Source organism: Triturus cristatus, chromosome 7 (assembly GCF_964204655.1).
Source record: "Triturus cristatus chromosome 7, aTriCri1.1, whole genome shotgun sequence".
Lineage (NCBI taxonomy): Eukaryota > Metazoa > Chordata > Amphibia > Caudata > Salamandridae > Triturus > Triturus cristatus.
In genome coordinates, this window is record NC_140590.1 from 1,244,005,877 (window position 1) to 1,244,022,233 (window position 16,357).

The 16,357-nt window shown below is 43.4% G+C and overlaps 1 protein-coding gene across 1 annotated transcript in view; it reads left to right on the forward strand.

Annotated features, from left to right (window-relative positions):
* The window catches only part of LOC146811707 (putative DBH-like monooxygenase protein 2), a 243,735-nt gene that overhangs the window by 206,814 nt on the left and 20,564 nt on the right, over positions 1 to 16,357 (forward strand). The window contains exon 12 of the mRNA XM_085618699.1: positions 15,338 to 15,455. Coding sequence (XP_085474825.1) covers positions 15,338 to 15,455 — 118 coding nt within the window. The remainder of the gene's footprint in view (positions 1 to 15,337; positions 15,456 to 16,357) is intronic.

Here is a 16,357-nt window from a genome sequence, read left to right on the forward strand (position 1 = left end):
TCCCACTTACGGCGAAAAGTGTTACTGCAAACAAATGATCAATGGAATGCTGACAATGCAAACATTCTCCCCCAGTCAAAAGATCTGGGTTAAATCCATTGTTCTTATGCCCACTACGCCACCCCAGTTTGGACCCAGCCATATGCAAATCAGTCTTGACCCTGTGCCCCGTGGGAACAGTCCAGACCGAACTGCCAGGCCAGTTCCTCCCTGGACCCGAAACAAGCATCCTGGGACCGGTTTCAGGGTATGTCACCCTTCTTCAGCCAGGCTAGCTTGAATCCAGTGGCACAGTGAGTAAGGGACCCACTTCTGGGCATACCCATCCCACTTTGGGTGAAAAGTGTTACAGCAAACAAATGATGGACGGAATGCTGACAATGCAAACATTCTCCCCCAGTCAAAAGATCTTGGTTAAATCCATCGTTCTTTTGCCCACTACGCCACCCCAGTTTGGACCCAGCCATATGCAAATCAATCTTGACCCTGTGCCCCATGGGAACAGTCCAGACCGAACTGCCAGGCCATATCCTCCCTGGACCGGAAACAAGCATCCTGGGAATGGTTTCAAGGTATGTCACCCTTCTTCAGCCAGGCTAGCTTGAATCCAGTGGCACAGTGAGCAAGGGACCCACGTCTGGGCATACTCATCCCACTCTGGGCGAAAAGTGTTACAGCAAGCAAATGATGGACGGAATGCTGACAATGCAAACATTCTCCCCCAGTCAAAAGATCTGGATTAAATCTATTGTTCTTTTGCCCACTACGATACCCCAGTTTAGACCCAGCCATATGCAAATCAGTCTTGACCCTGTGCCCCATGGCAACAGTCCAGACCGAACTGCCAGGCCAGGTCCTCCCTGGACTGGAAACAAGCATCCTGGGACCGGTTTCAGGGTATGCCACCCTTCTTCAGCCAGGCTAGCTTGAATCCAGTGGTACAGTGAGCAAGGGACCCACGTCTGGGCATACCCATCCCACTTAGGGCGAAAAGTGTTACAGCAAACAAATGATGGATGGAATGCTGACAAGGCCATGTTTTAGAAGAGCCATTGTCACTTATTAACTTGTCAGAGTCCTCATCCGGCCCTTAGCCTCTCCCCCGCTTACAAATCGCTGCTGTATTCTCTAATGCTTGACATCCCTCCCTTATTACTTGCTCCAAATCAGGTGTGCTTTTTAACTGAGAAGAGTGTCATGTTCGAGTACGTCTGCCACAGTGTTGCAAACCTGTCCCGCCATGAGTCATGGCACCAGCCTGTTAAGGGCGGTCTGTTGTGGAGTGCCCCGCTGCTTCCAAGCAGTCCCACATGCCTTCTGGGGAACTGAAGAAATGTGCTTTACCCCCTGCTGCCACCCTTAAGTGTGCAAGGAAAAGGAGGGCATACCGGGTGTCCTGCTCATGAAGCGGACGTTTAGCTGTGAGAAAAGAGTTCTGTTGTTCTTGCACAAATACAGTGTTGTCTGGGAAAAACATTATGCGTGCGTTGCCCACTGTAACTTCACTCAGTTTCCATGCCTTGCAAAGGACAGCATCTCTGTCTCTGTAGTGTAGTAAGCAAAACAGGAATGGTTTAGGGTTGGAGCCTAGTGGTAGCCGGCATGCCGGCACATGGTGAGAATGCTCCACCGAGAAGAACTGCCAAAAGGCATACTGGGGCAACAGCCACCACAACCATTGCTCCACATAGGCAACAGCGTCCGATCCCTCCACCCACTCTGGCAGGCCCACTACTCTTGCATTGCTGCAGCATTTTTGATCTTCCGCATCCTCTATGCGGCACTCCAGGACTTCAACTTGATCTGCTATTAAGCGCATTGAAGAGTCAATTTCCTGAGTGCATGGCTTAAGCTACTCATGTTTTAGCTGAGCATTATGAACGTTGTCCGCAAGTTTGCAGTAAAAAACATGAAGTAGCATCAGATCTGTCATCACCACTTCGATTTTGCATTTAAAGGAAGGTCTGTGTGGTCTCCAGAGTGGTGCCAATCTTCTCCACTGCTGCCAGAACAGAATCAAGTTTGACACTGAGCAGGGAAGCAGCTTTATTTGAGGGACCAGCACCACTTGCCAAGTGGTCATGGTCTGTGGGGGCTTCGAAGGTGCCCCCTGAGTTATTGCGCACAGCTGTCCCATTGCTCTGTATTTTTTTTTATGTTTGAGAAGCTTTATTGAAGAAAATTGTTAACATGTAAAGATATCAGCAGAAGTCTAAAACACGCTTAAATATAATATAGAACATTGACAGTGCTAATATCAAATATTAAAAAGACAGAAAGCATTTTATGAGGATTTTAAAGACAAAGGAAAGGGGAAAAAGGGAGGAGTAAGTGGGAGGGGAATAAGAAATAACAGAGCAAAATATAAACCTTAGAGATTAAATACGGCATATAAACAAATGATATAAATAAATAATACAAAATGATCAGCATAAAAAAGAAATAACATAAGAAACCTGTAAAAAATGACAAGAAGGAGAGAGTCGGAATCCATCAAGGAGGTTTGAAGTTTTCTGAGTTGATACGTGGAGATTTTTCCAGGGTCAATCGATCCAGGTATGAAGTGAGAGGCAACCAGAAAAGATCAGTATTACGGATAGGTTTGCAGGAAGAGGCAAAGGCAACATCCAGTCTGTAAAAGTGACATAAAGTGTCCCACCAACCTTGTACTGAGAGATTAGTAAGGGACTTCCAGTTAGAAGAAATGTGTTGGAATGCGAGAGCAAGCATGAGATCGAAAAGACCATGTGAGTGTGAAGAAACGTCTGAAGAATGAGAAAGACTACCTAAAAAGAGAAGAGTTATAGAGTAAGGAACAGAAAGTGTAAAAATACGAGTAAAGTATGGCCACATTTTCCCCCAGAATGCAGAAACAGCAGGACAGAAGAAGAAGAGATGAAGAAGATCAGCATTAGGGGTACCACATGTCCAACATTTAGAATCAGAAGAGGCTAAGAAACGTGACAAAGAAAGAGGAGAAAGATAGAGTTTGTGATTTAGATAAAATAAAGATTGGGTAAGAGAAGCCGAGCGGGAAATTTGTAAGGATCTGGACCAAAGTTTATCCCAAAGAGCAACAGACCAAGTACATCCGAAGTCCGATTCCCAGGAAAGTTCCAATTTAGTCTTAGTACGGTCTGGATTGGGAGAGGAGAAAAATTTATAAATAAGAGACGCTTTAGGGATTTTAATAAGATTTTTGAGAAGAGGAGATTGAGGGATAGGTGATGATGAAGAAGGAAGAGAGTAATAGCGGTCAAGAATTATTGTCATGAGAGTAGTAAATTTCTGCAAAAAGGATCGTGGACAATGAAATAAGGATTGGAATTGGGAAAGGAGCAAGGTACTAGTCCATTAAAGAGTTGATTAATCCAAATGATACCCTTTAATCTCCAAGAATTCCAAAATATAGGTCTATTATTCACAAGGATAAATGAGTTATACCAAATAGGGGTGTTTAAAAAGGATTCACGCGTAATGGTAGTAGGGGAAACCAGAGGTCTTAAAAGCGAAGAAGTATGCTTGAATAAGGGAAGTGAGGTATGGGGAGTCTTGGTAGAGAAACGAACAACTTCATCGAAGGAGAAGGGTAATACTAATGTTTGTTCAATGAGGAGCCAAAGAGGAGTAAAAGGGGAGAGGTCTGATGAGCGCCATCTCGAGGCCTGGCGTAACGAGAAGGATTTATGGTAAAGACCAAAATCTGGAATGTTAACTCCACCATTCGCTTTGTACTTTCGAAGGGCTGCAAGAGAAATTCTGGATTTTTTGTTCTTCCAGAGAAATTTCGAAAGGGACGAGTCAATACGTTTAAAATAGATTGAAGGAACATGGACGGGTAACATGGAGAAAATATATATTAGAATGGGGGCTATCATCATTTTTATGGAGTCCAAACGACCCCACCAGGAAAGAAATAGGGGGTTCCAGGTAAGAAAGGATTTATCAATTCGGGACAAAACTGCGGACATATTTAACTTAATTGAAGAAGAAATAGAGTTAGAGAACCAAATACCTAGATACTTGATCTTAGAAGTATTCCAGGCAAAGCCAGTAGAGAAAAAATGAGGAAGACAGGTTTTAGTGAGAGGGAGGAGTTCAGTTTTATCTGAATTAATCTTATAACCCGACACCAATGAAAACGAGTCGAATTCAGATAATAAGGGAGGAATAGATACTTCTGGGTCGGAAATAAATAAGAGAATATCGTCTGCGTATGCAGAAAGTTTCAATTGATTATTACCATAAGGAAAACCAAAAATGTAGTTATTGTTACGGATGGAGGACAAAAAAGGTTCAAGTGCTAGAATAAAAAGAAGAGGGGATAAAGGACACCCTTGACGAACGCCACGTTGTAGAGCAAAGGACGAGGAGACCTGACCATTCACAAGCACCGAAGCTTTGGGTGCAGAGTATAACAGGGGGATAAGGGATTTGAAATTGGCACCAAAGCCATGCCAACGTAATGAAGCAAACAAAAAAGACCAATCAACTCTATCAAAGGCTTTTTCTGCGTCAACCGAAATAGCGGCTAAAGGAATAGAAAGAGATGAAGCATTATTCAAAACATTAAGAAAAAGGCGAGAATTAGCAGAGGTAAGTCTGCCTTTAACAAAGCCACATTTTTCCTTACCAATGAGATGAGGCATCAAGGGGTCTAAGCGTAGCGCAAGTAACTTAGCAAATAATGTATAGTCCACATTGACCAAAGAAATCGGACGATCATTTTTACAGAATTGGGGGTCACGCCCATCTTTAGGAATAAGACAAATGGTAGCGTCTTGAAAAGTACCTTCCGCCTTGCCAGATAAGTAAAATGATTGAAAAAGTTTTAAAAGCTTGGGAAGTAAAAGATCAGAAAAGTGTCAATAAAATTCAACAGGGAAACCATCAGGGCCAGGCGTTTTACCTTTAGTGAGAGATTCCAAAGCCATGGAAAGTTCGTGTAAGGAAAGATCAAGTTCAAGGTCCGAAAAATTGAGATGAGAGAAAGAGGGTTTAGGAAGTCTCTCAAAATAGGACTGAATAAGCGAAGGAGTTGGAGGAGACTCTGGGGTATAAAGATGCTGATAAAACAATTGAAATTGATCAAGTATTTCCTTATCTTTGTGTAGGAGAATATTATCAGAAGAGTAAATAGAATCTATAAGAGTATGCTCCTTACGTGATTTAAGATAATTAGCTAACAATTTCCCTGACTTATTACGACCCCCATAGTAACAAGCACTACTACGAAGAAGTATCGAAGACGCATTATCAGTAGTAGATTTATTGAACTCCAATTTTGCTCTTAAAAGGTCTAGTGAAATAAATGTATCTGAAGAAGTATAAAATTTATGTTCCAAAGACTTAATATGAGCCAATGCGATTTTCCGTTTCTGGAGATATTGTTTCTTTTTCTTAGAGACGAAATCAATAAAAAAATCCTCTTGCCGTGGCCTTAAAGGAGTCCCAGAGGATATAGGGAGGAATAGAAGGATCACAATTAAGCAAAAAGAAATCCCTGGTAAAAGAGCGAAAAGAGGAAGAAAAGTTAGGATCAGTAAGAAGGGAACTATTGAAGCGCCAGCGAGAAGGCTTGGGGTGCGGAGGAAGCAAATCAAGATCTGTAACAACAGGGGCATGGTCCGATATTACTATAGGCTCAATAGAGGAAAACAATAAGTTTTGAGATAAAGATTGAGAGAGAAAAATGTAATCAAGACGAGAAAAAGAGGTATGAGGAGGAGAGAAAAAGGAGTAGTCCAAAGTATCAGAATGAGATAGTCGCCAAGAGTCAATAATTGTAAGATAGTGTCAAGAAATTGTTGATGAGTCTTGTGAGGAATGAAGCGAACTGTGGATTTACGATCAAGGAACGGATCAACAATCTGGTTACAATCTCCAACTAGGATAAATAGTTCATCCATATGTTGAATGCATTTTTTCGTAATTAGGGGCCAAAAAGAGCAATCAGGTTGCGTAGGGCCATAAACATTAAAAACAGTTAAAGGAACAGCATTAATTAGTAACTTTGCCAGTATCCACCTACCATCAGTATCATTCTCTTGTGACAAAACTTTACATTGTAATTTCTTGTGACATAAAATGACAACACCATTCTTTTTGTTAGTGGGAGGATAAAATAAGACTGTACCCACCCAGCTCCTCTTTAATTTAAGGGATTCACTTTCGGTAAGGTGGGTCTCTTGTAAAAGAACTATGTCAGGGTTAGAGGAGGCTAAATGGGAAAGGACTCTCTGCCGTTTAATAGGATTAATAAAACCCTTTACCTTCCAGGAAACAACCTTGAATTATCAAATAGTAAAATATTAATAGAAGCAAAAAATACAATAATGGAGATATGGAAGAAAACGCCAAAAAGTAAGACAGCAAAGAAATGAATGTAGCAAGTAACATCAGAAAAAAAAGTAAGGATGAAGTAGAGAAAGGAAAAAAGAAAAAAAAAGAACTCGATACAGATATGAGAGTAGAAGAAAGGGCAAAAGTGGAAAGAAAAAAGAAAGAAAATGAGTTTAACCAATGAGTGAAAGGAAAAGAAAAGGAGGGAAGGAAGGAAGAGAGAGCAAGAGGAGACAGTACATATCCAAAAGGACGACTGAGAGTAACATACCTGAGGGGGACATGTAAGAAGGCAGTGGTGACACTCAACAAGATGGAACGCCTGAAAGACGGGAGTCCTAACCGCACCAGGACAAAAATCGAAAGAAGAGGACCACAAGAATTGAAGGGAAGTACATCCACAAATCTACATCAGGACATAAAAAAACTGCAAGATCAATGCAAGTAATCAGTAAAGGAAAGATAACCCAGGAGAGAAACTATACTAGTAGAAATTATCTAAGGGTAAACCTGAAAATGAAACATCATCAGAATTGCTGCAAGAAAAAAAAAGAAAAAGAACAGCAATTAAACAGTCAATTAAACAATCAGTCAGCCACTAGAAGGAGTGGAAGTATCCATGCCACTGTTAGATTGAATATGAATAAAGTTCTTGAGTTCTCCAGGATCTTGAAAAGTCCATGTGCGATTCTGGTGAGTAACTTTAAAGATACATGGGTGAAATAGGCCATATCGAGCTCCAAGAGACCGTAGAGGAGCACGAAGGTTCAGAAATTCTTTTCTTCTTGACGCCGTAGCATTGGAGACGTCTTGCGATAGAAACACTCTCTGACCCAGCCAGGCAACTTGACGCTTGGCTCTAGCCACAGAAAGTACTGAGAGGAGGTCCGTGAATTTCAAGAAAAGAATGATGACACCTCTTGGTTTCGTTGAAGCAGATGAATGGGAACCAAGTCTATGGGCTCTTTGGATACTGAGAGAAGTAGTAAGCGGCATATCCAGAAGTTTGGGAAGGAAAGAGGTAAAAAATGACACAGGATCATCACCTTCCAAGGATTCCGGTAAACCGTAAATACGTAGGTTATTCCTCCTATTCCTGTTTTCTAAGTCCTCGGTATGTTGTTGGAGAGCGAGGACTGACTTTTCCAAAGGGGATATCCGCTGAGAATGAGCATGTATCACCGAGACCTGTTGTTCCACAGACGTCACCCTATTGTCCATGGTCGACCATTTCTCCTCCAAAAATTGCATTTTGTTGTTAGTTTCTTCTACAAACGGTCGCAAGGCGCGTATCTCCTCTAGAAGTAACTCCATAGAAATGGGAGATGATGGCTTGTCCGGAGATGAAGGGTCATGCTTCAAGCGCTTAGTGGAAGAAGTAAGAGGAGAGGTCTTGTTCAATATGGGCTGCGCTGAGGAACGGTCAGAGGTGACTCCAGCCATTTGGATTGTGGCAGTAGAAGAGTCTGAGGCTGAAGAAGATGAAGAAACTGCCACCTGAACACTCTTGGAAGGCACAAAAACAAACTTTGGTTTACGCAACTTCCCCATATAAATTGATTACTTCCAGTTAGCGATGTAAGGAGGAGTAACACTGGCCATGAATTGCAGTTGATAACAGTGTCATAGGTAACAAGACAGACACGCCATAGGAAAGGTGAGTACGGAGCAGCAGAAACCAAAATAATCCACAAGGCATGAAATGGTAGAGTGGACCAATATATAAACACAGCTGCTTAGCAAATGACAAAAGCAAAAATGTCCACCAAAAGGATCCTAGAGACTGTGGAAGAGAACCGCATCTAGTGTGGCAAACATTTCAAGGAAAGTCTACAAAGAAATCAGCATGTTCTTTTGTTTCTGCATCTGCTTAGAACAGGAAATGACAGCGCTGCATTATCAGGGTGAGATGATAAGATGTGAATGTAGTCCAGAGCATGCTACCCAAAAGCATAACATGCGACGTATCCACAAAGGTGGCGTTGGTAAGCAGACATGTGAACAGCCGGTTTTATTAGATTGCCATCAGGCCATGAGGTCAATAGGAGTCGTGACCCTAATTAGAGCCTTTTATACGTAAGTGAGCCACAGAGACAGGCATAGATAACAGGCTGTCAGTTTTATGCACCACAAAAAAAAAAAAAAGATAAACATCCTCCCATAAATGTGCACTTGTAAATTGGCAGGACACAGTTATTACAGAAATAGCAGGATACAGTCAATGCAGAAATAAGGGGCCTCAGCGCGCGAGTAGAAAGCTTCCTCAGAAAGCACGAAGCTCCGTGAGAGGAAAACAGCGCACCTTCACAAAATGGCGGGCGTCATGAGGGGGTAGATGCGGTGGTGCCGATAAAATGAAAAGCCCGAGACTACAAGATTCGGCAAAGCTCTCACCAGACGCGGCACCAATTCCGACACCAGTTGGACATATTTGCGCACGACAAAGCTCCGTAGAAGTGCAGCGAAGGCTTCACAGAAAAGTCCGGTGCGGCGGATAAACTCCCTAGGCAGCCATCTTGCGTGGTGCCGTAGCCACCATTGCTCTATATTTTAACCACACCTTCCAGGGAAATACCTCTGTTCCCCCTAGGGGGGCCGCTTGCCAGAGCCCAGCAACACTAGAGGAATGGAAGCATGAGCAGCCCCGAGCTCCGGGAGTGCAACAGCAGTCACTGTGCATGCCAATTATGCCAAGGACGGTGAGGCGCCTGATGGAATGGGCGTGGTGAAGCCTGCATCGCAAGTCATTACAACTACTTGCAGTAGGGGGTGCACTGGACTTAGGAATAGTATTATTTACTATTCCTACTCCAGATTGCGAAACAGTAGGGAAGGTGTTAGAATTAATTTCCAATACCTCAGCGCCCCCTACAGCAAGTCGTTTTAATAACTTGCAATGTGAATGCATCGCGTACTAACAACGCGGTTGTTGTAACGACTGCGTTGTAATAGTACTGCGATGTAATGGCAGCATTGTAAACGCTGTTTCCCCTAAGCAGGGGTCTCCAACCTTTTCTGTAATAAGAGCTACTTACGTTCAGTGAAAATCAGTCCGAGCTACTGATATTTTTAGGGTTGAAATACTGACCACATCAGACCCGGTTTTATCAATGATCACCCTTTGCAAGATTACAAGCAGTAATCTCCTCAGTGCATCAGGCAAATTTGCCAGTAGTAATGCAAAAAAGGCTTTGTCAATGTGGAATGCCTCTGCATAACTAAACTATGTCAGCCATAGCTGCAATACCTCACACACCAAGGTAATGCTATTAGTAATAAATCTCCCCAATGTCTCCTGTCTTATTATTCAAATATCAGCTTTAAAAAAAATTGTGAATTCAATCATTTTTCTCCAAACATTAGCTTATAAGTTCTGAAAAATACACATCTTTCAAATTTAGTATACATATAATAATTCAGCCAAGCAAAATCTAATTTACGATGTGGGCTGCACAAAAGAGAGCTACTTACAGGTAGCTAGAGAGCTACCAATAGCTCACGAGCTACTCGTTGGAGAAGCCTCCTCTAGAGGGTAGAGCAAGCAGGGACAGCAGTAGTTGTGGCAACATAAAGATGTCTCGTAGTGGCTGTCTTCGAGGTGGGGATAAGAATGGCCCAGCAATCGTTATATGCAGCCTGCAAGTCAGGAGAAAGAATGGCAGGTAGGAAGGACCACGCAGAGCAGTGTAGGGAAGAGGGGAGGCACTGGAGGAGCAGTGATGGCGGGTTCCCGGAAGGATGGTGAGGGATACGATGTGAGCAGCGGAGCTCGTTTAGAGCGCGTCCGCCATGCTGGCTGTTCAAGCCACACCACTCCAAACATGACTAATAAACCACCATATCCACATAAAAGTTCTAATGTAACCCCAAACCCCCAAAATTTCCAGAATCTCAAAAATATATACCTGGCACCGCAAGAAAAAACTAATATAACATATCCCCCCAAGCCAACCCAGAAGCCCCTAAAATATTCAACCCATATGGCATCCTCAAACTGAATTTAAAAAACACAACATCCACCCAAATACCTAATATTACTGACCACCATCTAAAATACCTGAACCCCAAATATACCAGACCACCCCATAAACATCATAAAATGCACAACCCACCCAACACCTTAATATATCCCAGATCCCCCTAAAACTCAAAATTATGCCTCAACACCCCAAATAACCTTATAAACACACATGGCTTAACGCTGCCTTGTAAATAAGGCACTCTTTATTTAGCGTGAAAGGGAAGGGCAATGGGTGTTGTGGTGGGTTTTCAAATGCAATACCCATTGATTTGGATGCTGCCCCCTATTTATAAGGGCAGCATAAACAGGAGGCAGGGCCAAAATTAAGACCAGGGAAAACCTGGTCTTAAACAGGCAAAACGAAGCGAAATGCTTTATTTCTCCTTGTTTTTGCTGTTTCCATGTGTGCTGCCTTGTGCAGCACACCTAGAAACAGAAAATTACCTATGATTGTTTATGTACAGGAAGGTGTCCCTTCCTGCACATCAACAATAATTTTAAAAAATGCTGTTATGTAACTTCTCTGTGTTCTGAATTAAGCATCACACATAGAAGTTACAAAACAGCATTTAAAGATGTTTTATGTGCAGGAAGAGGGACCTTCCTGCACATAAGCAATGTTCCCCCCAACGCAGACACCCTTGCGCAATGGTGCAAGGGTGCCTGCGTTGGCACTAGGCAGCTGGACTCACCACCAGTACAGGGGTAAACACAGGGGTGTGCCGCATTCTTGTGAATACGGCACATCCCTGTGTTTTCAGAATGGAGGAGCGTGATGTTACCAATGTTTGCTTAACAACACGCTTCTCCATTCTGCTGTATATATGCCCCACTATCCATGCAAAACCCTTACACAACAAAGAATTCCTAAAAATACCTAAACCACAAAAATATACCTGATATGCCCAAAAAAATAAAACACAATTCCCACCCAGAGACCTAATGAAACCCAAAACGTCTCCAAAACGACCTGAAAGCCAAAGTTATACCTAACATTTTCAGAAAGAATAAAACACAACACACACCCAAAGCCTGAATACAACTCAGAACCCTGTAAAAAATTAACGAGGTGAATTCTTGGCCCGTACAGTATTACCATGTGTAAAAATGTCAAAATAATTAAAACGTGCTGCATTATTCCGCATAATTTGCTTTCTTGCTGCATAACTTAGTCAGCCCTACTGCATAATTTGGTGCTTACCTGCCACATAAAGTTTAACTCAGATCCCCTTAAAACTACTTTAACCTTTAGTATATATAGAAACACCCTAAAATATAACATCCAAGCACTTATACAACCTTCATGAACAAATGTCTCCAGCTATACCTGACAGGTACCCACAAAAGGTTGCCATGCAGGTGTAAATACTTTGACTATTGTGTAATTGTACACCACAAATGTGTACAATTAGGCAGTAGTAACCACTGTCCAATGGGTGAAAAATAGGCAGACCAAGATGTGGCGTGGATTGCCTTGGGAGTTTAGAAATAGCCACAAACTTGTGGCTGGGATACATTCGTTTCCAAGGTAGGAAGGAGAACCGAGAAACCACAAATTTGGGGGATGTGGGAATTGGGGAAGAGGGTTTCTCCCCAATGAAAAATGTTTTATTGTTTAGAAAAACAAAAAACAAAAAGAAATGTGGAACTGCTTTTTCCTCATGCCGATTTGTATTGTACAACTTTGTGTCGGGAAACAGCAAAGTAGGAAAATGTCAAATGATTCTGCTTTCCATTTCCATGGGTACTATTGGGAATGTGTGTTTAATTTTCAAAACTCGTAAGCCTGCACCTATGTGTGGGAGTACGTGTACAGGTGTAGATGTACGAGTATGTCTTTTGAATTAGGCCCTATCATTTTACTGAATGTAATGCCAAATTCCTCTAGTTTTGTTACATACATGTTGCAGGCAGGCAGGCCCACTTTATCGGCATATGTACCCCAATATTTTGGGGCACGTTTTTCCACATTATCTCCTCGTCCATCTTCCTCATGGCAGTCCTTGCATCGTTTTTTTGCTGTTGCAATTTTTTCATATAGTGAGAACTTGACCCGAAGGTATTGGAGCAATTGACATGAGCACCAGTTACATTACACAAGGACACACACATACATTTGTCTTTTTAGGCACGGGGAGACTAAGGGCCTGATTAAGAGTACGACGGTCCACAGGACTGCTGTACTCGCTGTGGCAGTCTGACCACCGCCACCACCTGTACGCAGTAGTCTAAGTGTGGCAGTCCGACCGCCACAGGACCGCCGCCCCCAACGGGATCCAGGATCTTGCGACGGTGGCACAGCAGTCAGGAGTAGTAATATGCTGGCGGCGCAGCGGGCATATTATGAGTTGTCTGTCAACCTCCCATTTCATGGCGGTGATCCTGCCATGAAAAGGGTGGTGGAGAGGAACAGGGCCCCCTGCCTCACCTGGGCCTGAGGGGCAGGCAGGAGGGCACATATTATGCCCCCTGGATTGCACCCATGTTCCTGCATGGTGTGGCATACATGACATGGTGCAAACCACAACATGCAGTCAGTGCTCTCATGCTGGTGGTCTGCATGTTAGGTTCTCCTATGAGCCTAACAGACCATGGCCTTGAGACCGACGCAGCATCGCCCGCCTGCCATGGATTATACTCGCAATCCAGCGGGCGGGTGCACTACAGGCCTGCTGGTCCTCCTGTTGGGGCGGTGGTAGTGGGCCAAATGGAGGACCACCAAATTCATAATCAGGCTCTAAGTGATTTGCCCTAGGATCCTGGTTCTAGGGCTTTCCAGGAACAATTCACTCCCCTTTTATGCACTGAAATAAAAAGCAATGTCAAGTGAAGTGGCCTCCACGGATAGTGAAACTAGACGTTTCTTCTTGTATAAAAAGAAAGTAAGGCAGTGTGATTGGGTCACTGAAGGGAAGCATGGCCTTAAAGTGAAAGCTACTCTCTTTATTCATGTCCGTTTATACATCACTGGATGCCTTAGTTGAAAGGCAACATGGGTGTGACGATAAAGCGCGTTTTATTCAAGCTGTTTCAGGAACTGTGGCATTTTTTCACTCTTTATTTATTCATTTGTTTATTGTGGCATATGTTTGCAATAAAAAATAAACTTAAATTAACCTTTGCATTAGCTAGAAAAGGCCAGATCCATGGCCTTTGCCAAAGCTTGTTGTAAAACTGTGTGTGGCCTGAACGACTCTGGTCAGAAAATCATCTGTTGAATATGGCAAAGCTCTCTGATAAGGACTTTGATGTGGAATACCCGTATTTTGCCTATTTATGTTTGTTCCATTTTATGAGTCAAATGATTGTCAACAAGTACAACTAGAACTAGGTATATTATGTTGGATAAAGATTAACCCAGTGTTGTCCAATCAAAGCATCAGATTCCTTGCGCGGTCAGATAGTATCAAGTAACCCCAACAGGAAAGCTTTGTGAAGGGGAAAAATTTGGTGGGGGGGGGGGGGGGGGGGGGGGAATGTGCAGAGAGATCGCCAAACAACCTGTTAAATAGTGAAAGTCGAAACAACTACTCCTCGGAACAACACAGTAGTCTCTAGGACGCCCCCTGTGGACATCACTCAGGACAACACAGATTAAGTACGAAATAGGTCGTAGGTGAGACAAACAGCTCAGTAGGGCTGTGCACAGGCGCCGTCTGAGCACGCTGCCCTCTCACACAGGCTGGTCCAGCCTCCACTGCTGTCATTAGCGCAGCGGCGCCATCTTCTTAGGACACAATCCATGCATCCCTGGTGGGTTCTAAATACTCTCTTAATTACCCTGGGCTTATATGACCTCCATAACATCAGAATTTGACACAAGCGGCCTTACAAGTGGAGCTTCAACAGAGCCCTAAGAAACACCTAGTTCCATTTCTAAATACTGTCTTTTTGAAGCTTTTGTTAAATTGCTTTCTGTTTTGCGAAATTCTCTTGTGAAAAGCTGACCATTACTAAAAGTTGCAGAGCTGTAATTCAGCTGCTGCACAACTTCTCTTGTGTTTCACATTGTTGTTACTAATCATATAACCCACACGACCCTCACAATGACACTAGGGGCTTAATTAGGATGACGGTCAGAGTTTCCTCTGACCGACATCCCTGTGGTATCGAGACTGACCGATCTCGATTTGGCAGTCCGAACAGCAATTACAGTGCAACCACACATGGTGCAGTCGCAGACTTCCCTTACCCTGTGGAAGCTTGTGAGATGGTCAAAACCCGTCCAAAACACAAGCTCCCATAGAGAAATGGGAGTCTCTGTGAATGCCTGAACCATGTGGCAGGCACCTCATGGTGCCTGCCACATGGTGCAGGGATTTACAGGGGGCAGCATAGATGCCCCCTCGGCCCCCAACCGGAGGCCATGGTAGACAGGGGGCCCTGCTAGGGGTTCCCAACTTGCTTTTCAACAGGCTTTCCATGTCGGAAAGCCCAACATGGAAAGCGTGTCCGAAACAGACATCTGTAAGGGATTATGTTGCGGTTTCCGGCTGGCAGATGGTCTCCTCGAACCCATTGGAAACCAGCCGGAATGACCGGCTGGTTTGAATTCCGATGCTGTAAATGTAATACGGCAGTCAGAAGTCAAAGCGAGGATGTCGGTCGGAGGCTTTCTGAACAACATCCTAATGAGGGCCTTAATTACTGGATGAAAAATCTCCAGATTTACCACGAGAAAATGTTGTAAACAAATGGTGTAAACAAACATATCAACAAAAGTCTGACAACAAATTAATGGAGCGTTTATGATTTGTGCATATAAAACCTATTCCCATGGTAAACATTGTGGTTCAGGATGCATATTAAAAAGGTGAAAAAAATTGTTGTTATCAAGAATGACCTATATTTTCAGTCAATAACAAAATAGCGTCAAAAAACACCCAGAAGCTAAAGGTAGGGAGAAACTGCATCTAAACAGGTTTTTTGGTTGTTCGTCTGATGTCTCCTCTCTATCCATTTGTCTGTCTGCAGTCCACAGGACGCCATGCTGGAGATAGAAGCCTTTCAATGGGATGAAATCAGCGCCTGGGAGGCAGAAATTGCAACCAAGGAGTCTATTCACACCGTTTTCATCCAGGACATCAAAAACGTAGGTCTCCTTGGAAGCCGTCCACATATTACAGTTATTGTCCACCAGGACACGAGCTGACTGACTACTGGTTCTCTTGTGTGTGCCCATGGCTGTAGTCTTACCACTAGCACGTCACTGTTTACGTTTGGGTTTATTTAACTTATATTGTGAACTACAGAGCTTGACTGCTTCTAGGCGCATCAGTGTAATTCAACACACCAATGTGTGCCCAGAACTTTTAACATTTGAGGATATTACCGTAGCATATGTATGGTTATAGTCCTGGTCTTAATTACACCAAGTTTCCATTGTAGGGGTAAATTTGTTTGATTTTCAACTCATTCATGTTTTATTATGTGACTGTTCTGATACAGAGTGCGTGCTATCAGTGCATTACTGGGAGTGAGCCTTCTTAGGGCCAAGATCTGCTGCACAGTTTTGCACTGAGCTCACAAGCTTTTATAATATTAAGTAAAAAGACCCAATGCCTTGCGGATTCAACCCAGATCTGTGACTGGGGGGGTGAGTTTTAGTTTTAGCACTCACCAGCACATCACATCCACACCTATTAGGCCCCTCACCCCCACGGCACCATATGCAAGGAACAAAAGATCTCCGCTAAAGAGCCCCTCATTGGGTGCCCGTCGGGTATTGCAGCGCCGACCCGACGAGGAGCAGGCCCAATGATGAAGCATGACACCTAGCGGGCTGGGTGTGTGAGGGCCCTAGTTCCAAAGGGAGGATTTTTCCTCCCTTTTTCATAGGACGACCATTTACCACAGTGGATGTTTCACTAAGCTCTCTCACCTCTTTTTTAGACCCACAATAAGGAACTACGTACCCTCTCTTTGTATGACTGTTGGGCATGTACGTTGGACCTTTCGTTTTTATTTTGTATATATAAATATATATACTTTTAA